Source organism: Hylobates moloch, unplaced genomic scaffold (assembly GCF_009828535.3).
Source record: "Hylobates moloch isolate HMO894 unplaced genomic scaffold, HMol_V3 SCAFFOLD_3, whole genome shotgun sequence".
Classification (NCBI taxonomy): domain Eukaryota; kingdom Metazoa; phylum Chordata; class Mammalia; order Primates; family Hylobatidae; genus Hylobates; species Hylobates moloch.
In genome coordinates, this window is record NW_026652278.1 from 55,245,706 (window position 1) to 55,272,809 (window position 27,104).

General features: G+C 38.5%; 1 protein-coding gene across 11 annotated transcripts in view; it reads right to left on the reverse strand.

The window, feature by feature from the left end:
* Positions 1 to 1,027: 1,027 nt before the first annotated feature.
* Positions 1,028 to 27,104, reverse strand: part of ANK3 (ankyrin 3) — a 364,937-nt gene continuing 338,860 nt past the window's right edge. For all 11 annotated transcript variants that reach the window (XM_032137947.2, XM_032138001.2, XM_032137998.2 and 8 more), the window contains 2 exons: positions 15,473 to 15,560; positions 1,028 to 2,452 (listed from right to left, as the gene is read on the reverse strand). In XM_032137947.2, the coding sequence (XP_031993838.1) occupies positions 15,492 to 15,560 (69 nt within the window). In that variant the 3' untranslated portion in view covers positions 1,028 to 2,452; positions 15,473 to 15,491. The remainder of the gene's footprint in view (positions 2,453 to 15,472; positions 15,561 to 27,104) is intronic.

The following is a 27,104-nucleotide window of genomic DNA, read 5'->3' on the forward strand; positions in this document are numbered from 1 at the left end:
GTTTATTTATTTGGGATACCATGCAGATGCAACCTAGCCCCATTCTTTATGCAAAGTAGATTATCTGTGCATTTCTTCTGCATTGATAGTGAATCCTTACTGGGGACAACTCATTCCATTTGGCAACAATCTTTAATGAACAGGCAACATATAACATTGCTGAAAGTTTCTAAGCACCCATTTAATTTTGTAAAAGGATCATTACCATCAAAGAAAGACAGTACCTAATTCATAAAGTAGATATAAGGACTAAGTAAGTAAATGGAATGTGCTTAGAACAGAGAATAGCATGTAGTGAGCACTCCAGTTTTAGTGATGATGACCATCACAGTTACTACTATCACTACTACCATATGCTAAGCTGGTAACTAGAATAAAAGTTAAAACAGCCATGGTCTCTGCCTCAGTAGAATTTAGATTCATGCAGTGTATGGGTTGCAAACTCATAGTCAGGATGTACAAATATAAGAAATGAGGCTGCGGCAGTGATACCTGTAGACCCTACACCTGGCTGGAGAGGGCAGGGACACCTTGGCTCCAGCAGGTTGTTACCTTCTGGGAATGAGGTCCGTTGTTGCCAAATCTTGCTTTTTAAGAGAAGTTAGCAACTTGATTATGTGAAATCTCCCAACTTGTAAGAACGGACAATAAATGTAAATTAATAAAACAAAACAAAACGAAAGCTCTGTGGGCTAAAAGCAACTGCACGTTGATGGTTCCTAGAAGTGCCAGTCAACTTTTTGACATGCTAGCTATAGTATCTCCAATTCTCCACTTTTCGAGATGGCCTGAACAGATGTGGGCAAAGCTTACTTGTCAATTAATCTTTAATTATTGGCTTCCCCATGAAATGCACGGAATTTATAAGCTGGGAGCTTGCGGGGCACATATGAATGTTAGAAACTATCTCTTCAGTGACCACAGAGGCACAAAGAGGACCAATGGGGTGGATTGGCCAGGACTCATATGACAAGGGATTAGACAACTACCTTTTGCCAGAAAACACAAGGAGACTGTAGAGCACAGATAGGTGAAGAGTTTAACACAATTTATTTTATGCTTAAATAATTGACTAGGTCATCCAGTGTATGGTTTTTCATACATATGTCATTAGAGCTATGTGTCAATGAATGCTGATTTTATGTGAATATAATCAACAAATTAAAGAATTTCACCAAAACCCAAATAAAAATGCCCTTTAAAACACAGCAGCCTTATTAACCTAATATGACACTGCTAGAATGGTTACAAATGATTGGCTTACTGAAAGGTGTCTACATCTTATAGCCAGTACACAATACAGTAATAATTTTACAGCGTGCTGCCATTCTACTAGCTAAGGATTTCTGTTCAGTCCTTTTTAATTACCCCCAACTGGGGCCTCTTATGAGCACCATCCACCTCTAAAGCGGCAAGCATTTACCCCCTTTTAAGCACTAACAGATAGCATCCCCCCACCCCCTAAAGCAACTACCGTATAGGTTATTTTTTTTGTTGTTTTTAGGTCATTTCATTGAAAAATTGGCAATAGCAACAAATATTAGATGAAGGGCTTTGTGTTTACAGATAAAATCTTTTGTGTTGCAGTATACTGTAGTGTTTGCAAAATTGGAAAAGATTTAATCAAAATAAGGTGATACACATGCATCAAAATATTAGTATTCTGAAGAAAAAAATTTTCACAGAACTACAGAATTCCTCATTTTGGGAATTATTTAAATTTGCAGCAGATTTTAAAGATTTGTTTTTTTTTAAAATCAAGCTAGCAGTTTTGCATATACAAACATTATAATTGCTAATATACAAGAATCAGTGAAGAGTCACCCCCACCCAGAATCCCTCCCTCCTCTTCTAGGGTGAAGTCACTTGAGACCCCTATTTGTTAAATGCATTTGCAATATTCTGTTTGTGTTCTAAGAGGCAGTGCCTTATCAACATTTTATTCTATTTTTCTGTTAGAATTTATACAGTGTTATTATTTACAGCAAAACTATCGATGTTTTAAAAAAGAAACAAATAGTGTTTATACCCTGACAGTTTGGGTCCAAGAAAAATAAGGCGAGCTGTTGTAGATTTAGTAATTTTAGTGTTTCTCAGTGATTTGATCATTCCATCTCCTTCTGTCCCTTCTGATGGCAGGAATTTCTTCCTTTTGTAAATGACACCAAATTACTTGAGATAAACTGTTAACAGCATGGCTTCTTGTATATACACTGCATTGCTAATTGCACACGCGCCAATCCGGAAATGAAAGTGATTTCCATGCTCTGTAAATTGGCTCATGCTAAATTAAAATGTGGGTGGTTTTCTTTTCTTTTCTTTTTGCATAAAAAAAGATCATGCCATTAACGTGTGGAAGCAGCGAACACACACACACTTCTCGGTGAATTTTTACTTCCTGCTGACATTTCTTCCATGAATTTCTCAATACTGGCAGTAAAAACTTATGAGCCTGTGGAAAGAGACAGTAGATAGTGAGTTTAGCTTTCTTTTTCTTTTTCTCTTTTCTTTTCTAAGACAACTAGTGTAAGCCTTACTTGCCATTCAATAGAAAAGTCTCAGAGAACAGAGGCCCTCCATTCCCTATGGGGTGGTTTAACATGATGCTACCTGCTAGATGCCTTAGAGGACAAGGCCCTAAGGTGTACTGGAAAGCTCTTAGAAGGCAGTGACCTTTTCTAGGCGACCTCCAGAGAGCCTTGCTTATTACTGTATTTGTGTTTTGTAATTGCACCAGACCACCTGGTTCAACTTTTTTTTTTTTTTTTTTTTTTTGAGATGGAGTCTCGCTCTGTCACCCGGGCTGGAGTGCAGTGGCCCGAAATTGGTTCACTGCAAGCTCTGCCTCCCGGGTTCACACCATTCTCCTACCTCAGCCTCCCGAGTAGCTGGGACTACAGGTGCCCACCACCACGCCCAGCTAATTTTTTGTATTTTTAGTAGAGATGGGGTTTCACCATGTTAGCCAGGATGGTCTCGATCTCCTGACCTCATGATCCGCCCACCTCGGCCTCCCAAAGTGCTGGGATTACAGGCGTGAGCCACCGTGCCCGGCCCTCAACTTTTATGTAACAAAGTTGTGAGTTGTTTTTGAGTTGCCATGGACACCACCAGGTTGAAGGTCACGTAATCTGAGCATGCCCAGATGAACTAAATATGCAATCATAGGAGGAACCTAAGTTCTCAGACTGAGGAGCTAATTAAGAAGCTTATATCTCATGGCAGGATCCAGTCAGATAGAGCCTTGGCGTCACCCCATTGCAGGATCCAGTCAGATCATGCCTCATTACCCTACGCTTCTGAAACATGACCCAGCCCCCAGCTTGGAGAGACAGATTTGAGTGGTTCCTCCTGTCTCCTTGTCAGTCAAGTGGCACCTTTCTTCTGCAAAAACCTGGTGCTTCGGTTGGTGTTTGACTTTCCATTGTGCACAGGCAAACACCCAGTTTGGTTCGGTGACAGTTTTAGACTGTGTTGGGAAGACCCTCTTCTAGTTCTGTCTGAAGCTCAGGTTATTCAGCTGCTTGCGGAAGCCATTTGTAGCCCTTCAGGCCTCAGAGACTATCTGTGAAATGAGGTGGCTGAGAGAGGTAATCTCTGAGACTTCCCTAAACATCAAAATGTAAGGAGTTTGGGACCTCCATGAGCAGAAATGGCCAGGGATAAGGAGTCAGGATAGAGCATCTCAGCTATTTCTGAATGCTTTGTAAGTCTCTGACTTCTCCAAAAATTCAACTAATCTTTCAAAAGGAAGAAAAGTGTCATTACTTCGTTACAATGAAATTTCTTTTCCATAACCAAATTAAAATTAAAGACAAACTTCTACTACTGCAAAGAACTTTTGCTTTTCCTGTCCATGTCAGTCATAATGGGACAAATTAATTTTATTTGAGCTTTTTAGTGGAGGCTCCACTGAGAATGTCTTGTCTTGCTGGAGGATTCCTGCATAAAGCATCTGTGTTTTATAACCAGTCTTACTGTGTCAAAATAAATCATTCTTTGGCAGAGGTTTTCATACTTTTGTGCACTACTGTGGTATGAATTTGTCTTTTCCATAAAACAAAGTTCTTCCCATATATTGTCTCTCCTCCTTGTTCAGTGTGAAAAGCTGACAAACTTGCATGCCTGCCTGCCTGAGAACAAGATACAGCTCCTATAGAAATCCTGAGTAAGGCAAGAACAATTTTAAGAATAACCCTGCTCACTTCCATATAAACAACAGACTATATTTGCAGATCTAGGACAACCTTTAGAATTCGACTTCTCTTGGGGCCCAGGAGTGTTTCCAGTGACCTTGAAGATGTTTACTTACCTCAGACAAGAATCTTCCTCTTTAGATGGGTCACCTAGGACAGCCTGGCTTATGGAAACATGTTGGTACAGCACTTCCTCTCTCTGCCCCCCTACAGGACCTGGCTTCCTTTTTAGTATTAAAAGTGCTACTGACCTCCATGCCCCAGGTCACCGATGCTTGGAGCCAAGAACATGAAAGTATCAATTCCTCCTATGTGATTTCAACACCCCTCCCCTGGGACTCTGCTGAGGTTCCAAAGAAGGAAAGTGATTCACTTGGGTAGATCATCTTGCAGGGGGTGGGCAAATCAGAAGATGATGATCAGGATTTTCTCACCTGTTTTTATCATTTAATCCTAATCTTGTGGGCACCAGGCTTCTTAGATGGTCCTATGACAATGTTACTACAGTCTTACTCCCTGCTTTCTCTAAACCCCTCCCCCTGACTTTTTGAAGCTTGATATATAATTTATATATCATACTTCAGCTATTATAAATACACAGCTTCTTCTTTTTTTTTTTTTTTTTTTTTTTTTGAGATGAAGTCTCACTCTGTCGCCCAGGCTGGAATGGAATGGCATGATCACGGCTAACTGCAACCTCCGCCTCCTGGGTTCAAGCAATTCTCCTGTCTCAGCCTCCCGAGTAGCTGGGATTATAGGTGTGTGCCACCATGTCCGGCTAATTTTTTGTATTTTTCGTAGAGATGGAGTTTCACCATGTTGGCCAGGCTGGTCTTATACTCCTGACCTCAAGTGATCCACCTGCCTCGGCCTCCCAAAGTGCTGGGATTATAGACATAAGCCACTGCGCCAGGCCTGGCTTGATAATTTTTAATATTTATGTAGATGTGTGATCATCACTACTTTTCTCCATGTCTCCTAAAAACCAATCCAACTTCCCAGGTTAATTTCGTAATGAATAGCAAGGCCTTTCTCTTCTCACCTCAATCCAAGCAAATGTTATCTTTCTGGATATATTGGATATGTTTCTATCATTTAAAACAATGCTGTGAATTATGCCCACTTATATTCCAGTGAGGGTGTTTTGGGTGATTTTTTTTAAGTGGGAGTTAGTTCCTCTTATAACTTTTTCTTTTCTTGGTTATGCAATCAGAGCCCGTTGGTCCCAACCACACTGGGTACACGAAGGTCATTCATTGGACAAAAGACTTTACACCAAGCACAATGTTGCATAAAAAGCATGAGAACCTTGGCTAAGTGACTGTGTACTTGCTATAAAAATATTGACACTTGGTATAAACTGTGATGACAGCGCCATCTGATGGGAAGGTGTTAGGGCAGAAGCCATCAAGATGACATTTCAGAAATAGAATTTTGACTCATCTCCCTTTTCTGGTTTAGATAATGGATATGAGATAGATGCAGTTGCACTTAGGAATCTGTCTTTCTTGGGGTTTTGTATGACTTCCAAACCTAAAGGTGGGAGAAACTAAATCAGAAAACCAATCATTCCTTTTAGCCATTTCACTATATTTTTAAGAAACATTTTAAAATATACGAAAACAGGGCCACGCACGGTGGCTCACGTCTGTAATCCCAGCACTTTGGGAGGCCAAGCCGGGGGCGGGGGACGGGGGCAGATCACCTGAGATCAGGAGTTCAAGACCAGCCTGGACAACATGGTGAAACCCAATCTCTACTAAAAATACAAAAATTGGCTGGGCGTGGTGGCAGGCACCTATAATCCCAACTACTCAGGAGGCTGAGGCAGGAGAATTGCTTGAACCCAGGAGGTGGAGGTTGCAGTGAGCTGAAATCGCGCCATCACACTCCAGCCTGGACAACATAGCGAGACTCAGTCTCAAAAAAACAAACAAACAAACTTGGAAACAGCAATTCATTGGATTTTCATGGCGGCTGATACTTTGGCCGGGCGTGGTGGCAGGCACCTATAATCCCAACTAATCAGGAGGCCGAGGCAGGAGAATTGCTTGAACCCAGGAGGTGGAGGTTGTAGTGAGCTGAAATCGCGCCATCACACTCCAGCCTGGACAACATAGCGAGACTCAGTCTCAAAAAAACAAACAAACAAACTTGGAAACAGCAATTCATTGGATTTTCATGGCGGCTGATAATTTACAGTTAAATATGTACTGCATACATCACATCTTCAAGTCAGGAGCATGCTCTGGTACAGAACTGACTTGTCTTTTATAGGCGAATGGACATACCATGTGGATTTTAGACCCTAATGCCTAGCTTTAAAAAGGGTCTCCTATCTTTAGTTTGGCATCTGAAGCTCTCTGGTCCAGCCCAATGAACCTTTTTAGGTTTAATTCCCACTGTCCTCCACTGAAAAGTTGTTTTGCAATCTCCAGTGGTTCTCAAACTTGGTTGCACATTAGAATTACCTGGGAAGATTAAAACAACAACAACAATATCCAGGCCACATCCCATACCAGTTTATATAGAATTTTTCGGGATGGGGCCAGCATCAAAAATTTTTAAAAACTCGATAATTTGAGAGCCAGTCAAATGTTCTGGAACAGTGCTTCTCAAAGTTTAATCTGCATTACACAGGAGTCTTTGAGTATAGATTCTGATTCAGTAGGTCAGTGTGTCTGAAATTCTTTTTTTTTTTGAGACAGAGTCTTGCACTGTTGCCCCACGCTGGAATACAATGGCATGATCTTGGCTCACTGCAACCTCCACCTCCCAGGCTCAAGTGATTCTCCTGCCTCAGCTTCCTGAGTAGCTGGGATTAAAGGCGCCCACCACCATGCCTGGCTAATTTTTTGTATTTTTATTACAGATGGGGTTTCACCATGCTGGCCAGGGTGGTCTTGAACTCCTGACCTCAGGTGATCTGCCCGCCTCGACCTCCCAAAGTGCTGGGATTACAGGCGTGTCACCATGCCCAGCCTGAAATTCTGTATTTCTAACAGACTTTTAGGCATGCTGATACTGTGGTCCACAGACTTCACTTTGAGGATCTAGATTAACAGGTATCAACTACAAATTGTTTTCCAACTTCATTGTCTTTATTCATGATTTTGTATCCACCCACACTTGCCTTCTCTGATTATCATCTGTGGCTAATTCCTCTTCTACCCTTCAAATTTGTTTCAAATGCCACCTCCTGGAAAGTTCAGACGTCTTTCCCTAATGAAATCCACCTTTGTAGTTCAACTCTTACTCATCTTTAAGACTTAGCTGTGTCATGGCTTAAGGAAAGCCTGAACCCACTGAGGACAGAGAGGTCTTTACTCTAGTTCTTTGTTTCTCTCCCTACCCACCTCTCCCTTTCCCTTCTTTTCTCTTTTTCCTTCTCTGTAGTTACAGAAATCATGGACTAAGAATTTTTTCTAAACATTAATTTAAATTACTTTATGTAACTAAAATAAACTACAGTGAAGTTTTAAAGTAATTCCCAATTCAGGTAGCTTTGTTTTTTCACTAATACCAATAAATAGGGCTTTTTTCATTGTTCTTTTCTGTTCACTTGTGATTAAAAAGTATCTTAAGTCAAAGGGCTGGAAAAAAATACTGGAAAACTGTTCATTCGTGTTTTAGCAGTGAAAGAAAAACCTAACAGTAATAAAGTTTTATTACTGTTATTTTTATTAGGTAAAGATATTTATTCTAAACTGTTCTAAAGTGGATTAGCTAATTTAATCCTAGTAATCGTGAGGTACTATTATTTTTTCCATTTTATAGATAAGAAAATAGAGCCACAAAGCTTTTATTTATTTATTTTTTAATTAATTTAGTTTTTTTGAGATGGAGTCTTGCTCTGTCGCCCAGGCTGGAGTACAGTGGTATGATCTTGGCTCGCTGCAACCTCTGCCTCCTAGGTTCAAGTGATTCTCCTGCCTCAGTCTCCTGAGTAGCTGGGACCACAGGCACGTGCCACCATACCTGGCTAATTTTTGTCTTTTTAGTAGAAATGGGTGGAGTTTCACCATGTTGGCCAGGCTGGTCTCTAACTTCTGACCTCAGGTGATCCATCTGCCTCGGCCTCCCAAAGTGCTGGGATTACAGGTGTGAGCCACTGTGCCTGGCCAAAAAGAGAGCCACAAAGCTTTTAAATAGTGAGCTCAAGGTTACACAGTTAATATATAGTGGAGCCAGAATTGGAAATCAAGCCATCTGCCTCTAGCTCTTATCTTGAAGCCAAGGCTTTTGTTAATAGCAATTTTTTAAGGGTAAGAAAAATAAAAAAAGGGCCGGGTGCGGTGGCTCACACCTATAATTCCAGCACTTTGGGAGGCCGAGGCAGGCAGATTACCTGAGGTTGGGAGTTTGAGACCAGCCTGACCAACATGGAGAAACCCCATTTCTACTAAAAATACAAAATTAGCCGGGCTAATTTTATTTCTTAAAATAAAAAATATTACATATTTTTAATAAAAATAAAAATATATAATATAAAAACATATATACTCTATATGAATTCTGGTAAAATATTCTGGAGGGCAGGGTCCTGAATTTGTAGTGAAGTGATTCAGCCCATAGCTCTGACTTCTGAGAATCAGAACCAGGAAATCCAGACCTGTCATTAACTGCACTCAGCCTTAGAGATTTTGCTGTCTGTCACCGTTCATTCCTTAGTAAAGAGGAACAAGAATCCTGTTTTACTAATTTCCTAGGGCTACTATGAGAAACAAGTGATGAGAAATAATAGAAACTTTTCTGAAGTGTAAACTACCATCACATGCAGAAGATTTCAGATACTGCTGTTCTCACTTCTCCCACTGTTATATTCTAACATCACTGGCTACTGCTTCTTAGTCCACCAGCCTCTGTAATCCAAAGCTCTTCAAGGTTCTATTCTTGGTCCTCTTAATACTAGTAGCAATAGCTGACACTTATTGAGTGCTTACTAAGGAGGGTCATGGTTGGAGCTCTGCAGAAGAGAGAGGTCGGAGGCAATTTTTTTTTTTTTTTTTTTTTTTTGAGACGGAGTCTTGCTCTGTCACCCAGGCTGGAGTGCAGTGGCAAGATCTCGGCTAACTGCAAGCTCCACCTCCCAGGTTCACACCATTCTCCTGCCTCAGCCTCCCAAGTACCTGGGACTACAGGTGCCTGCCACCACACCTGGCTAATCTTTTTGTATTTTTAGTAGAGACAGGGTTTCACCGTGTTAGCCAGGATGGTCTAGATCTCCTGACCTCGTGATCTGCCTGCCTTGGCCTCCTAAAGTGCTGGGAACACAGGCGTGAGCCACCGCATCTGGCTGAGGAAATTTTTTTAAACTCTGAAAAGTTGCTTTTGAGGACTCAACTTTTGAGCCGCTTCTTGGCTTCAGCTTTCTCCCTAGGTAATCACATCTATTCACTGGTGTTCAATACCCATTTCTTTTGTGATGATTCCCACATTTTTATATGCACAGCCCCAACTTTTCCTCAGAGCTTTGGACTTGTGTATGTAACATAAATACTTGGATGTCTCATAGCATTTCAAACTCAAGTCCAAGCCTGAATGCCTGTCATTCTTCTTAAAACTCATTCCTCTTCCACTTCTGCTTCTTTCTCTATCATCTAGTTGCTTATGCCAGAAATCTAGGAGTCATTTTTGACTCAATGATTCTTCTCCACTCTACCCACCATGCTAATCTATCAAGTGCTGTCAATCTTCCCAGCTGAAGCCACCATTATGGCTTAGTTGAACTGAAGCAATAAGTTCCTAACTGGTTACCTTCATTTTATTCTTGTCCCCCTATCCATTCTCTAGATAGTCCGTGCTCTTATCATTTTTTTAAAGAGGGGAAAAAAGACCAAGTTAGGTCCTTGCTTAAAATCCTTCAGAGGCTTCAAATTCCTCTAAATATGAACACAAAAAATTATTTTATTAAATTCAAGGGTACACGTGCAGGTTTGTTACAGATTATTTTGTCACCCAGGTACAAAGCCTAGTACCCAATAGTTACTTTTTCCTCTCCTCTCCCTTCTCACCCTCAAGTAGATCCCAGTGTCTGTTGTCTCCCTTTTTGTGTCCATGTGTTCTCATCATTTAGCTTCCACTAAGTGAGAACATACGGTATTTGGTTTTCTGTTCCTGTGTTAGTTTGCTAAGGATAATGGTCTCTAGCTCTATCTATGTTCCTGCAAAGGACATGCTCTCGCTCTTTTTTTATACCTGCATAGTATTCCATGGTGTATGTGTGTGTACCACATTTTCTTTATCCAGTCTACCATTGATGGGCATTCAGGTTGATTCCATGTCTTTGCTATTGTGAATAGTGCTGCAGTGAACATACGTGTGCAAGTGCCTTTGTGATAGAACAATTTATATTCCTTTGGGTATATACACCCAGTAATGAGATTGCCGGGTTGAATGGTAGTTCTGTTTTTAGCTCTTTGAGGAACTGCCACACCGCTTTCCATAATGGTTGAACTAATTTACACTCCCACCAACAGTGTATAAATGTTTCCTTTTCTCCACAACCTTGCCAGCACCTGTTATTTTTTGAGTTTTTAATAATAGCCATTCTGACTGGTGTGACATGGTATCTCATTGTGGTTTTAATGTGCAATTCTCTAATGAACAGTGATGCTGACCTTTTATTCATATGCTTGTTGGCCACATGCCTGTCTTCTTTTGAAAAGTGTCTGTGCGTGGCTGGGCACAGTGGCTCACGTCCGTAATTCGAGCACTTTGGGAGGCCCAGGTGAGTGGATCACTTGAGGTCAGGAGTTTGAGACCACCCTGGCCAACATGGTGAAACCCCGTCTTAATTAAAAATACAAAAATTAGCGGGGCATGGTAGCATGTGCCTGTAATCCCAGTTACTCAGAAGGCTGGGGCATGAGAATTGCTTGAACCCGGGAGGCAGAGGTTGCAATGAGCCGAGATTGTGCTACTGCACTCCAGCCTGGGCAACAGGTGAGACTGTCTCAAAAATAAAAGAAGAAACAAAAAGTGTCTGTTCATGTTCTTTGCCCACTTGTTAATGGGGTGGGTTGTTTTTTGCTTGTAAAAAGCAAAAATTGACAAACTGGACCTAATTAAGGAGCTTCTACACAGCAAAAGAAACCATCAACAGAATAAAGAGACAACCTACATAATGGGAGAAAATATTTGCAAACTATGCATCTGACAAAAGTCTAACATCCAGCATCTATAAGGAACTTAAAATTCCCTTTAGAATGAAATTTAAATCCTTTCCTCTGGCCTACAGGGCTCTGAATGATGGTGTGTGTGTGTGTGTGTGTGTGTGTGTGTGTGTGTGTGTGTGTTTAATGTTATCTTGTGCCTATCTTACCTACTACCAGCTCACCTAACACAGTTGAAGAAATGAAAGATCACACACCAATCTTACATATTTGAAGAAATGAAATATGTAAGATCAGTGCATGATCTTTCATTTCTTCAACTATGTTAGGCCTTTTCCCACCTCAGGGAGCTTGCACATGTTGTACCCTTTGCTTGGGGTCTTGTTCTTCTCCATTATTTTCATAATTGGTGCCACCGATGAGGTCTTAACTTAAATGTCATGATTTCAGAGAGACCTTCCCTAGCCCCCAAGTCTAAGTACATTCTTACATTCTTTCATTGGATCCTGGACTTTGTATTTTCAGTGTTTAAACATTTGTTCCATTTTTTTTTCCCACTGCAGACTGGGAGATCCAGAAAGACAGAGACCATGAAGCATTTATTCACTATTGTATATCTAGTCCTTCCACTTTAAGCCAGGCAGATGGCCAAATAATCTTTGAAGAAATAAATGAAATGGGTTAACTTTTTGGCCTCAGGTAAAGGGCTGCCTTGACAAGTATGGGCACTCTTGCCACTCTTGGCTTACACATGGGTGTGGGAACCTAAGCATTTTCCTAGAGGAGGTTTAGAATACAGTATGTGTCATGCAAGTCTTTGCCATGGCTTAAATGACCTTTTATCTGGGGATCTTCCCTTGCCATGACCTCATGAATCAGCCCCCTTTTTTTGGTATTTGAAGTAAAAATCTAGAGATTTAGAAATGAAGTCTTGCTTTGTTTAAGAAAAAAAGAATAAAAAACTATGAGTCCTTTCACTGTGTAGAGTAAGAAAAAATTTACGACAAGTTGCTTTTGTACCTGTATTTGATTCAGAATTTGCTTTTGGGTCTCTAATGATCAAATATTATTTATTAATATAAGTAGTAGTTAAGATCTATGTTCTAGATAAGTTCAAAGTTTATTCTTTTGCTCCCTAGTTGTAGTACCTTGAGTAAATCAAATATTTAAGTTTCCTAAACCTCAGTTTCCCTATTTTTTTTAAAAAAAAGCTGTTGGAGGATAGTTGTATTTGCCTTATAGCATTATTTTGGGGATTTCCTAAGGTAATATATATAATTATTTACCTAGTGCCTGCCATATAGCAATCATTTCACAGAAGATGATGATTATTATTCTTTGTAAATAATTTTAGAGAGATAGCTTAGTGTAACAGAACATTAGGCTGAGAATCAATAATCTTGACTTCAAGTCTTAGCTGTACCAGTCATAAACTGTGTGAAGGCAGAAACATCATTTGACCTGTCCGAGCCTTAATATCCTCATCTGTAAAAGGTCACAAGCAAAATTGTCTGACTTGCCTTAAGGCTTGTTGGAAGGATTAAATAAGACAAAAATGTAAAAGTACTTTGTAAACTATAAATCACTATATACTATGTACAAATCTTGAAAGTCATTGGCTTTTCTCTTTAAAAATAGGATGGCTATGATTCAATATTACAGAAAAGCAGGTGCAGAGTTCAGATAGCTCAAAATTCAACTGGTTCTAAAATGGGAAATACAAATTTTGATGTTACCATCTAAGACTCAGTCATATTTGGCAGCATTCTATTTGCTTAGTTGTTTTTTTTTTTTTTTTTTTTTTTTTAAAAAGAGGCAGCCAGCATGACTATAAAAAATCTCAATATATTTGCAAATTGATTTTTCCGGAGCACATACATTCAGTCTCCTGGAATTCCAGGCAGTATTCTTGGACTCATTCCCTAAGTTCACTTACGGAAGGTAAACACTACCTGGAAAGTAAAATTAGGCTTGTCAAGTCACTGTTCTTTCAATCTGACACATTGTTTGCTTTAGCTAAAGTTATTTTCACATTCATATGAATCTACCCAACGTTCTCTCTCCTTTGAGTGGTGCAGCAAGTGAGACTGACAACTTCTTTATAAGATGATTATTTAAAATTTTAAAACCTCCTTTATATTTAGTGAGCAAACCTTTTTAAATTAACACAGTCTCAAGGACCCTGGAAGCATAGTGCTGTCATATTTTTTGGTGTCATTTATTCACAGATATTAGGAATATGTCATTGTAGAAAATGGCTCAGCTGGTGTAGGTAACCCTTTTGGTTCTTTTCCACTTGGAGCCTGAGAATATGATTGAACAAGCTGCTAAACTTTAGGGGCATACTACAGATGACTGAACTCTTTTCTACTTTCGTTTCATTTTTCACTTAGAATTGCATAAATAGACGAATTCGAGATAACAAACTCATGCTTAGTATTTTGTGGATCTGCTATAGGGAGAAGTCTTTCACCAGGTTCAGCAGTAGGGCATGCATAGCAGTGGGTTCATTCTAGCTACTGCTACATTGATGTCATCCTTCATTTTCTCATCTTGGATCCTTCTCATCCAATAAAAACCAAGTTGTGTTGATATTTTTTTATTTAGCCATCCTCACTGCCAAGCTAGTCTCTCAACAGGTTTTCTGTTCATCCACCAGTGCCCCTTCCAATTCATTAACTACCCTGCATTTAGAGCGAGTGATGCAGAACATATAAATTGGATCATACCTCACTCTTGCCTAAAATCCCTTAGTGGTTTCCCACTGCTTTTTGGGTACAGCCCAGAATCCTTACAGAGATGACTGACTCCTACTCATTCTTTAAAATTCAACTCAAACATCACATTCTCAAGGAAACCTTCCCCGTCACCTCCGACCCAGGTTAAGTTTCTGGCAAACAAGTGGACACTGGAGGCAGCTTGTTCGGGTTTGTATCCTAGTTCTGCCACTTTTTACTTATGTGAGCGTGGGCTATTCATTTAACCACTTTGGGCCTGTTTCCTCATCTATCAAATGGGGATGATGAAGGCCTTATCCAAGAGGGTTGGCTGTGAGGATTGCCTGAAGAGCACACATGAAACACTGGGAAGAGGATGTGTAGTAAACATTCTTTCCAGAATGCTCTGCAGTTCTTAGTGGTTTTCTCAATGCCATTAAATGGTCATGTGAGAAAGTCTTACAGAAAGAAATGAAGTAAATGTTATACTGAATAAACAAATGATAAGCCTTGCGGGGAGGGAGAATCGAGAACTTATCTGGGCCTTAGTTAGCTCATACATAAAATTACAGGCAGTGAAACTAGATTACTTCCCAGTTCCTTCCCTCAGCACTCTGCATACCAGTATCCTGGCAAGTAGGGAACAGCAGATGCATGAAAATGAAAACTAGAATCTGTTTGCTCTTTCTTACTACTTTAACCTGTGGGGCTAAGAAGACTGGCAGTGAACTAAAGAAGTGATTTTGCTTTACCTTACAGACTATAGAGGACTTTCTTTTTCACCCCAAACGGCCTAATTGTAGCTAAGTAGAAATAAATAGGACAATGTAAAAGGAAAATAATGTGATCTGTAAAGAAAAGTTCAGGCAAATGTAAACGAAGCTCACTTACTAAACATTTAACGTAAAAAACAAACAACAGTGCCATTAACCTCCTATTTTTTCCTTTTGTTTCTATAAAACACCAGATAGATATATCAGTTATTTAATTTAGACTTGGAAACTCACTTTATTTCAACCAAAATGATATCCTCAGATGCTGTTCTGCTAAAATGGTGAAAGTCTGGATCAATAAAACTCTGAGTATAACCGTAAGAAGTATTTGTTGCCAAATAGTCTTCCTGTTAGACTGTATAAGGCTACTGTGTTTCATAGTGAGCCTTTACTCTTATCAGTATTTATATTTGCTTCTGCAAACATAATTTACAATTAAATTGCTGCCTAATTTGTGAGGAGAAAGTTAATGGACTGTGAAACCGAAGTCAAGTTTCATTGTGTATATATACGCAAACATCAACAGAACTTGAACAACTTCGTATTTGACTTTCAAAGCTGGAATTCAGTGAAAAGGAAAGGACGGGGAAAATCTGAATCACTTACTTAGTGAAATTTATAAGTTTCACAGGAATTTAAGTCCTACTGTTGTTGATATGAACACACCTCACCTTGACTGACCGTTCGCTGTTATGAGTGGCTCTTCTTTTCCACATGCCGGATTTCTTTCTTCGTTTTCACCTTAAAACCTTCTCCCTGCTTTAAAAGGAATGTACATATTAAGATTTCACAGTGAAACAGTTTTAGTTATAAAGCAGTCCCATTCTGATCCTTGGAGGCTGGATTAGGATAAGTGAAACAGTTTAAAGCACTTTGTCACTTCATGTCCAAAAATACATACAATCTTTAGCTTAACCACACAGTTTAGCATCATCAAGGCAAGCTAGAGAGCACTGTCAAAATGAATACAACATAACTGTACTTGACAGTAATTCAGTATGTTAGTGATAAATCAAAATAACGAGCAGCCTATCCATTTCCTATAGTAAGCTAAAAGAAATCAGCACCACAGCTCACAAGGCAGCAGAATTGTAAGCAGTCTGTTGCAATGAGATTCAAACTTCTTAGTTAAGTACTAATCAATAGAAATGCTGTTGATCTCAGGGACTTTTTTAAGTTAGTGGAATTGCCAATGACTTCCTCTTAGTGTCAGACCAAGGAGGCATCTATTTTGCATAAACAAATCCTCTCTTCGCTGAGCATCAGGAATACAGTTCCCCGAGAGCAAGGTTGTGGCACAAATACTCAGTTTTTACCCAATTTTTAACAGAAAACAAACGAAGCCTTTTCAATTTTCTGATTTGTACTTCTGATAAATTTTCAGTTTACTTTTTCTAATGTAAACATAGTCTATGAAAGTTTCTATTTTTAAATTGAAAAGGGTAGAGATCTGAGAAACAAGTGAAAAATAACCAGAGATGTTTTCTCTGAGAGACAGGGGTTGACTGGAGGGATTCTTTAACTGGCACATTGGAAATGGGCTGTTATAAACCCAAAGAGGGGAACCCCCTCCTCAGATTAAGATGGAGGAATTCAGATTTCCCTGCAGAACATGTTGGAAAGAGAAAAATGTATGGATCCGACGTGCAGATCTTAACTGAGCCTTTTGCCATTCTAACTTTTAAAGCCTGTGCTTTTGGAGTGCTCTCCGCCCCTGTCCCAACAGACACTCAGCTGAAGGCCAAGCCCTGGGTGGGACTGAGGCACTGCTCTGAGGTTTGGTGGTGAATGGTGAAGGTTTTATCTTCTTTCTCCCTTAAACTGGCCCATTCTATCCCCTATAAATGACCTTATCTCCGTGAAAACTCTGAAGACAGTAAAAAAAAAAAAAAAGTATGTAACAAAGAATGTTAGGAAGAAAAGTATTTTTCTTTGACCCTGGTCAAATGCATAAGATGTCAAAAGCAGCAAACACTTCAAGCTGCCACACTGCAGATGCCAGCCTGTTAGCAGCAATTTCTAGGGAGTGCACAAAGCTTTTGTCCTCTACATTCTCTTTGGCAGTCCCTCTCCATTACCACATCATCATGTTTTCTCTCTTGTGGGATAACAATTCGTCTTAATACTTTCCGAGTGATCTGTAGGAAGTAATGGTGAAAAGTAGAGATTTTTCTGTTTCAGGAGATGACACTACAGCACAAAAGTAGCAGAGTTTTTAATGCAGAAAATCTAAATTCCAAGAGAAGCATGAAATCTCAATGATGATTACTTTTCTGGTGATGAGGTTGCCTTCTTCATCGGTAAATTGTTCTTCTGTGACAGATTCACCAGGAAGGTTTTTTGCTTCCTCTCCCTAAAGGATGTGGCATAAAGATTAGCAACATACTAGATGGAGAAATCTCCACACTACTCCAAACACCACACACATGCTCTGGAATTTTAGAGAAATTTGTAAATTCTACTTGCTACTCCAGTGCGAGGGAAAAAGGCTGACTTCACTGACAGTTATTTAGCAGTCAACAACATTCAAACATTAAACCTCAAGTATGTATAAGCGTGATGGTTAGCAACAGATTCCAGAAGGAAGAATTTGAAAATACATAATTTTAGGATGCAGTTACACACTGTAAACCAAAAGGCTTCATATGTTGAAACAAATTTTAGCCAAGGACTAGAGCTCTGATTAGATCATCTCACTTTAAGCACTGTTTCTTCATTAGTTCTACCAAACCTCTAGAGATTTTTGTGGATTGAGTTTTATCTAACTTGAACTAAGATAGTACCTTAGTCTGGGCATGATATTTATCACTCTGGTTTATTTAAAAATTCATTCACTAAAGATAATAAATACATTTTTTGAAAGATTATGAGAAAAGTTGAGGGTACAGAGAATCTTGTTTTGAAGACTGAATCTTTCATAGCTCTTAAAATAAGTGAGAATAACTGTGTCGGATATAGTACATAGTTTATACACTGATGTATCTTCACTGCCATAGGCAAAAAAATAGATAAAATCAATACCAAGAGAATTTAAGATGATATCTTCTGATCTATGCACCCACAATCTATAAGAACACAAAGTTGTTTTGTAATAAAATGAGAACAAAACAATAGTGTTTTAGTCTTTATTGTCATTTTTAAACCAAGAACTGCTGCATCTCTACTGGCTATAACATATGGCAGTCATAGAATGTGTTCACCATTGGCTGGCATTGACAAAATTATCAGAGCCACTATCTTTTACATTCCAGTAACACAGAGTTAGACTCTGGCTTTCTGATTTATCTAATTTTGGAGGGGAAACTCTGAAAGGTCTCACTCTGAGTTTTAAAAATAGAATACATTCTTAACTCTCCAGGGTGGGTGCCTATTTTCCTGTCATAGACAGCTTGGTGGATTTAGATGGCTCCATAGTATCTCTCCACTAGCTCTATGATTGTATAACAAGACAAACTACTCAGCAAAAGTAGGACCATATCTGCAATACATCACCTTCATTTGTGTTTGACTTAAGATTTGTGCCACTTATAGTTCGGGAGAACAAGGATAAAGATCTTAAGAATGGACTAGTATTCCAGGGACCTATTGATCTGTCAGTCAAACTTCTTACTGAATAGGTGAAATGGATAATGCTGCTTGGCAGTGTACAGATGTGGTTTTGTTTTGTTTTAGGGAAAATGGCCAATCACAAAAGCAGCTGCCTTCCTGGAAAAGTGAGATTTTAACTCTTTGTGTTACTGGAATGGAAAAGATAGTGGCTCTGATAATTTCGTCAGTGCCAGCCAATGGTGAGAACATTCTCTGATTGCCATATGTCACAATCAGTAGAAAGGCAGTTCTGGTTCAAAATAACAGAATAAAAAGACTAGAACACTATTGTTTTGCTAACAAAGTTTTGTTCTTATTTTTTTTTCTTATTACAAAGTGACTTTGTGTTCTTACAGTTTGTGGGTCCATAGTTCACAACAATGGGCGGGACATTTAACTTGCTTTTCCTCACTGTGGCATAGGTGGAATGAAAATAAAACAAGGTGTTTCTTGATCTTGTTTAGTGCATCCCCAATCTTGCTTATGCCAAGTTTGAATCAGTGCAGTGAAGAGAGGGGAGAAAAAATGGAAAAATGTAGAGGTCTTGTGTAAATGCACTAAAATCTGCAACAAGTTTTAAATGGCAGTGTTATTTGTATTTTCTATGGTTGGTGGTTTCGAATGTTTGGAGAAAACCCAAAATTTTATTTTAAAAGTCAAGTCATAAAGACAGCAAAAAAAGTCAATAAAAAGTAATGAAAGTTTTCCTTATAGCTTAAACATGAATGGCAACTATTTTTGAACTAACTTTTGGAAATGTACACCTCTTTGAGTGATAGACAATTAAAGAACCCAGGAAAATCCCTAAAATGGTGTCCTATTGGGCAGGTACTGAATGAATCTTTTTGTGGGAAAAGATGCCAGTTAATTTTTGAATTGTTTGGACAATCTCTGAAAGGACTATGAAGTAAGCATATGTATAAGCATAGTGAATACATACAAGTATGTATTCATTGACTTAGATTCATCGACTTAGATTAATAGCCTTACAAAAAGCAAAACCCTACTTATAAATAATAAGCCAAAATGAATAGGAGGAATAGATTAGATAGGAGTTGATTAAATAGGAAAGACAGTAGGGAGTCGTAAAATATGTTTTTTAAAAATTTATCCATCTTTAATTCTGTCAACTAGAGACCAAATGTTACCTAAGAGAGAGCTCTAAGGCCTCTCTTCAATGGGAGAAAGTAATCTCATTTTTTTTTTTTTTTTTGATACGGAGTCTCACTCTGTTGCCCCAGCTGGAGTGCAGTGGCGCGATCTTGGCTCACTGCAAGCTCTGCCTCCCACGTTCACGCCATTCTCCTGCCTCAGCCTCCTGAGTAGCTGGGACTACAGGTGCCCACCACTACGCCCAGCTAATTTTTTGTATTTTTTAGTGGAGACGGGGTTTCACCGTGTTAGCCAGGATGGTCTCAATCTCCTGACCTCGTGATCCACCCGCCTTGGCTTCCCAAAGTGCTGGGATTACAGGCCTGAGCCACCGCGCCTGGCCTCAATGAGGTTTTTAAAGTTCTTGAAAACACTTAGTATTTTTAAGTAAACAAAATTGTCCCCGTGGTCTTGTTGACAACATCATTTCTGGCAACCTCCCTTCCCTTCCCCCCGACCATTATCAAGGAAAATAATAGCACATGTGGTGTTACATTTTCAGCTCTGGTGACGGCCTTAATGAAAATTAACTGTACTTCCCTCTGGACTCCTGCTAGAAGCACTGCATTTTATAACTTTTATTTCTCTTTGAATTTTTGAATAAAATGGAAGAGTGACAATATGAAATGTACCAATTTGCTTTGATGGATACATTAAAACTTGAATTGCCCAAAAATAGGATTGATGTGATAAATTTTACAAAAAGCAAGTACTAAGCAATATAAATAGTAAGAAACCTACACATTTTACGCACATATTTGTATATGTATGTAAAAACAATGTGAACCTTGTGAAAAGTGGTTACCTCTGGGAAATGGAATGAACGGATAGAACTTACCATACCTTTGAACTGCCTGATTTAGCAGAAACATACATGTAAGCTCTTATTTAGAAAACCAGTAAAAATGTTGAAAAATTGAAATAAAAATACAGTTGTACTATATAGTAAAAATTCAGTTATTTGAATTTTATGAAACTTCACAATAGTTTGGTTGTGTGTTGGTTTACAGTTTTTTACCTTTGCAGTTACTGGATTTGCTAAGCTAATAAGGTAAACTCAGGACTGGTTAGTAACATAAATTGCTTCTAAGCATTTGAAACCACTGTGATATTATCTAATTGTAGAGATCAAAATTTTATCAGCACATTCATTTAAGTCCCATGACAAATGGGAGATTTTGTTGACTTGTCTCATTCTATAGGAGTTTGAAAACATTAAATGTAAAAAAAAGGTTAAAACTTCATAGAAAAAGAATGGATCCACTTTGAAAGTAAAGAGAAAAATCACTGTCACCTCATTTATTATACAAATGGAATTCTAAGAAGACAGATTTGCCCAGACTTTTGGCAATCCAATCCTTAGCATACATACTGCTTCCTCTGGGAGATACTTCCCAGCCAGAGCTAGCTCTGGGAGGGATGGAACAACCCCAGACTAGTTTTCAGAACTGGGCTACTAAGTGCTAGGGGGCTTACTATGGCAAACAGTGTTAACTATGCTGGTTCAGTCCAGGTTTGGACAGCATCCATGAGGTAGGTCAAATTCCCAGCATTCCAGCCCCATCAAATGGTTCCCAGGAATGACAGCCCAATGCTGCCCTCTTCTGTGCTGCTGAAAAGATCTGAATGGCCAAATACCTGATTTAGCCTAGCAAAAAGGAATACTTTTTCATTTGTTCTGGAAGAGAATACATTTGTTCCTTAGTATCCACAGGGATTGGTTCCAGGACCCCTGCAGATAGCAAAATCTGCAGATGCTCAAGTCCCAGATATAAAATGGTGTAGTATTTGCATATAAGCTACACATATTCTCCCATATACTTTAAATCACCTCTAGATAACTTATAATACCTAATATAATGTAAATGCTAGATAAATAATTGGTATACTATATTGCTTCTTACTTCTATTGTTTATTGTTTTCTTTTCTCAAGGTTGGTTGAGTTTGTGCATGTGGAATGCCCAGATATGGAGGTCCAATTGTATAGTATTGAGGAAAATGCACTTCACTAGAGGGCTAGGGATTAGGTTCTAGTCCCAGAGCTGCTGCTGTCTGGCTGTGTGATTTTGAGTAAATAAATTTATCTCCAATCTTCAGTTCTGAGATCTTGGAAACACAGTAATTTTAGTCTCAATGACCCATTTAGCTACTACATTCCCATTTTATGTTTTTGACAAGAGACGGTTCCCATGTCATATTTACCATATACTATTACAGTCCTCGAGCTCTTTTCCATTAGAAATATAGCAACATATGGAGTAAAGAGAAAAGCAACAGAAGTGTGACTCTTTGCAATTGCCCCAAAAATCTGAACAGAAAAATAATTTATAAAGTGTTTTTGTTATACCTATAGCTTCCAATGATGACTATAACTATTTTTTTAGCCTTTGGTTTTTTCATCTCATATGAAAGATATCTCTCAAAGCTCATTTGGGAATGATCCTATTGTTTATACAATGCCTTCTTCAGTTATAAAACCTATTCTCTGATGACTCCACTCAATCTCTCTAAAATTACATTAACTTCAAGAAGTGATGGGTCTGGGTGCAGTGGCTCACGCCTGTAATCCCAGCACTTTGGGAGGCCAAGGCGGGCAGATCACAAGGTCAAGAGATCGAGACCATCCTGGCCAACATGGTGAAACCCCGTCTCTATTAAAAATATAAAAATTAGCCAGGCGTGGTGGCGCACGCCTGTAGTCTCAGCTACTTGGGAGGCTGGGGCAGGAGAACTGCTTGAACTCGGGAGGTGAAGGTTGCAGTGAGCCGAGATGACACCACCGCACTCCAGCCTGGCCACAGAGCGAGACTCCGTCTCAAAAAAAAAGCATTTGGGGAGAATACAGACTCCCCTGTTTTTATGAAACCTACAACATTATAGTGGATTTTTGTCTTTTAAATCTAAGTTCTTAATAAATATGTTAATATGTTATAATCATATTTTAAGCTGAAAAACAAAGATAACTTACTCTGAGAAAATTACTTAATAGCTAACTTGCTGGTGCATGTCTAGAATTCTAGGAGACCAAAGGAAATAGCCCTTATTGATTTGAGAGGTTTTGAAGTTATTGTTTTTGTCTTCTCAGAGAAAAACTTCTTTATCCCTGCCTTCCACTTTTTTTGCATAGTTATATTTGTTTTCTTTTGTCCTGGATAGAAGAAAGTCAACTTCTATCATGGGCAGCTATTATAAAGGAATGTGGTAGATTTAGATGTAACATTAGTATGTGATATGTTAAGCATAAAAGACAAGTTCAAAGCACTATGTGCTTTTTCTAGATGTTTCACTTTAAAATATCATATCTTGAAGACACTGATGAGAATAGCAAAAACTCAGAAAAACGGAATCAAGCATTCCCCCACCCCATCCCAGAGAACATGTGTGAGGTGACTTATTATGAGGATTTTATTGATAGCAGGTTAAATACTTGCAAATGTGCTAGACAGCAATAAGTAATTTGGCTTGCTTATATATATGGAATTTTCAAAGAAGTGGTTCATGGTTTTTAAAGGAACCCTATTGAGCTTACAGTTGATTTGCAGGATAACTCAAAATTTAGACAAGGATTTTCTTCCCTAATGTTTCCAGAGTCTTAGAAAAACTGTATTAAGGCAGATTTGTGGAGTTTCTTCATGAAAAGTGAAGAGCAGCAGGATTAAGAAATTTTGGACACCTGTGCCAACTTCTCTGCTTTCTGTTGGGTCTCTTGACACTTTGGGATTGGATAAGTTTGATAAATGGTTTTCAATAGATATTCTCTTCCTCTTTCTCTCTAGGGCAGTAACCAAGAAGCCTCAAGCTATTTGGATCACATTCAAAAGTCTGTGCATTGAAAATGGCTTTCTAGTTCTCTGAACTCAATTATTCTAACCCTAAGAAAGATCTAATGACGAAGTAATGAAGACAAGGGGGAGACTACAAGAAGCATTCTGTGGAACCTTACTATGCAAAAGGTAAGTGCTTCAACAGACCTTTGTGAAGGAAAGAAAGAATATTTATTAATAGTGTTTTCAATTGTGCCGTAATAGGGAGGAATTCTATTTTCCATTTTTTTTTAGAATTGACTCCTATACTTAAAAATACAGCTTGATTTTTTCCTTGTGTGTTCAGATTTTTTTTTTTTTTTTTTAATTGACTTGCATTGTGTCACATATATCCATGCCAGGTTATAACCTCAAATTCTCAGCCATGATTGTTGTGAAATCTGTCGCCCAGGCTGGAGTGCAGTGGCGCAATCTCGGCTCACTGCAAGCTCCGCCTCCCGGGTTCACGCCATTCTCCTGCCTCAGCCTCTCCGAGTAGCTGGGACTACAGGCGCCCGCCACCACGCCCGGCTAATTTTTTGTATTTTTAGTAGAGATGGGGTTTCACCGTGGTCTCGATCTCCTGACCTCGTGATCCGCCCGCCTCGGCCTCCCAAAGTGCTGGGATTACAAGCATGAGCCACCGCACCCGGCCTAAACATTCTTAAGGCAGTAGGAATTTGAGACTGAGAAGGAAGCCTTTTGATTCTTTCACTCTCTTTCTTCTTTATCTTGCCTCATACCTTATTACAGTTTCTAAGGTTTCAATTGAACATTTCATTTGATATGAACTACTGCGTCACCAAGACAGAATCTGTGCTCATTCACATAACACTTCTTCAAGGAAAGCAGGATACAAATGCCAAGAATTCTCAAATAAAACTACAACCGCCACATATCAAATAGGCCTATACAGAATACCATGCGACATGGCTTTTTTTCTTTTTGGTTGTTGTTTTTACAAGCTTTCAAGGGTACAAAAAAATTACACGAAGCCATTTCATTATCAAGCATGCTGAAATTTCAAAACCACAAGGAAGGAGTTTCTGATAGTACAGCAATGCCACATAATGATCCAGCTACAGGATACCTTTATAATCAAACGCCGGCGAATAACTCGGGTAGTGACTCTCCGTTCTTCCTCTGAGCTTGAATCACTCTCACTGTCTTTCAAGTCCTGATAAATGCATTTTTAGTATAATTTTACCATCACACTTAAAATAAAAGACATTCTGAGAAGGGAAATCAAGAAAGAATTACACTTACTTGATGTTTTTTTCTTTTTTTTTTCTTTTTTTTTCTTTTTTTGCCAACTAAAGAAAATCATGGTGTATATTTGTGAGAGTCTTAAAAAAAATTTAAGTGGAAGAACATTTTTGACCAGGATTCTAAGTGAAATTACTTTGTGCATGTGTGTATGTGTACAGGTAAAGATCAAGGTAGTTATAAAAGTTATTAAAAATAATTATGGAGCCTTTTTGCATCAGAAACTACAATTAATCATTCATATTCCTTTTAAAACTAGTTTAAAATCTATATTCATCTGCCATGAATGTGTACACCTTTGTAATTTGGGCCACATTTCATTTGATCTACAGAAAGAGGCATAATATTTTGGACTTCTATGAAATTTTGGTCAAATTTGACAACCTTATCAAAAGCTATTTTGAACTTTATTAAAAAGTAAAGAATCTAGCTGGGCGTGGTGGTGTGTGCCTGTAAGCCCAGCTCCTCAGGAGGCTGAGGCAGGAGAATTGCTTGAACCTGGGAGGCGGAGGTTGCAGTGAGCTGAAATTGTGCCACTGCACTCCAGCCTAGGCAATAGGGCAAGACTCTGTCTCAACAACAACAACAACAACAAAAAAAGTAAAGAATTTATATTGGCATATTTTGGCACATATATTTATAGCAAGAGATTAATATCAGCATAATTGGTACCTAACACATAACTGGTACTGAGAAAGAATTTATTCAAATGAATGAAGGAATAAACGTGTAAAAGCTTGAAATCTCTTTTTAAAGAACTGATATGAAATTAGAATATAAAATAGAATACTTTTCACAGACAAGAATATAGTTACTGCACAAAATATTAATTTTTAGGCAATAAAGGTGGGAATCTGGAAAAACTACCAAGGGGCAAATAGTTCATAATTTGAAATATCTTTAGCTTTCACTAAGATGCCATGGGGAAGAGTGATTTACTGAGTGGTTAAATTTCTAAATGGTGGAACTATGAAAATAATTCTGATACTTTATCTTTGAAGTTAATTCATTACCTCAAATCTAATAGTCCCAGAGATAGAATTTAGTTAACATCCACTGGAAAAATGAATTCCAGTATTTGTTTAAAAAAAAGTGGAAACAAAATAAAATTGCTATAGGAGGTACAGGTGTTAGATAAAATGCTTTATGAAATGTTAGTTGAATAGATAATAAACTAGGCCTTTTTTTCATCAACAGTAAACTTGACAAGTATTTAAAAATGTTAAACAGTAATATCAGTCTTGACTTTATAGGAAATTTCACCTCAACAAACCACCCCACTGAACAATATGGTTTTAAAAGGAAGTCGTAGCCACTATCCTTACAAGGAGTAAGAACTTGAACTAAGTTTGCTATTATTATTTTAAAATTTTCAGTAAAGGACAGTAAATTTAGGAGACTTAGAATGATCTAAGTATTGTGGAAGGAAGCTTTGCAAAGGCTCAAGAAGTCAAAGAGGTAAAAGGAATCCGTGTTGATGAAGGAAAAGAATTATTAGTCAGCATTCCAGGATTAATGGGTTGGATGAGGCAAAAGGGAAAACTGCATCTGAATTATCTGTACATGGAATCTTAAGTTGAGGAAAGGTTTTCACTTGGGTGAATTCAAAAGTAGAAGAACATCTATGTTAAAGCAAACACAAACAACAAACCTAGAGTTGATTATAGCATAATCCTACAAAAAAATCACGTGAGCCCAACCCCTTACATAAAGAAAAAATGGCCATTTGGTCATTGTTTCAGTTTCCGCTTTTTCCCTGGAATCTCTGCTAACCTAACCTTAAAGTGAAAATGGAAGAATCTCAGGCTCAGGATTCCTTTTAGTGAATTATCTAGGAATTGGTAAAGGGGAAAACAAGGAAACCAAATGGAATTTTCTCAGTACTCTTTGCCATGGGTCGCTGCATGGGAACAGGTGGAAAATAGCAGAATTTTACCTTATAACAGCAGGCAGTCATCCGTGTAAGAGCCGCACCCGGACTTTTGACCTGATTTTTTAGGGGATAAAAAGGGGGCTGTTTTCTGAGATCATACATCAGATGACCTAGTTGGTTGCTATTATACTATGGTATAGCCACAAACGACACATCCTAAACATCTTTGGCTTTCTTGTGAGGTCAGGTTCATGTCTTCTAGAAGCTTTAATTCAATTCCATTATGGATTTTTTAGGTCTTGAAGTCTTTCTGCATTAGAATAGGACTCGAAACCAATACCAGAGGCACAAACTCATTTACAAGAAATCTTGAAAATGTTTCCTAATGGTAAATTATTTTCCATTAGTGACAAACTCAGCTCAGTTTCCACTCAGGGTTTAAAACTTAATTTTCAACCGTCTTTATGCCAATGGCCAATATGATTTTCCAGTGGCCCATACATATGCACATGTACACACACAGTGGTGTTTATATGTATTTGTATAGAAATTTGCCTTTAGAACTTTAACAGACTTTTGCAGAATAAATATTCACAGGAAAAATACCACTATGTTATTGC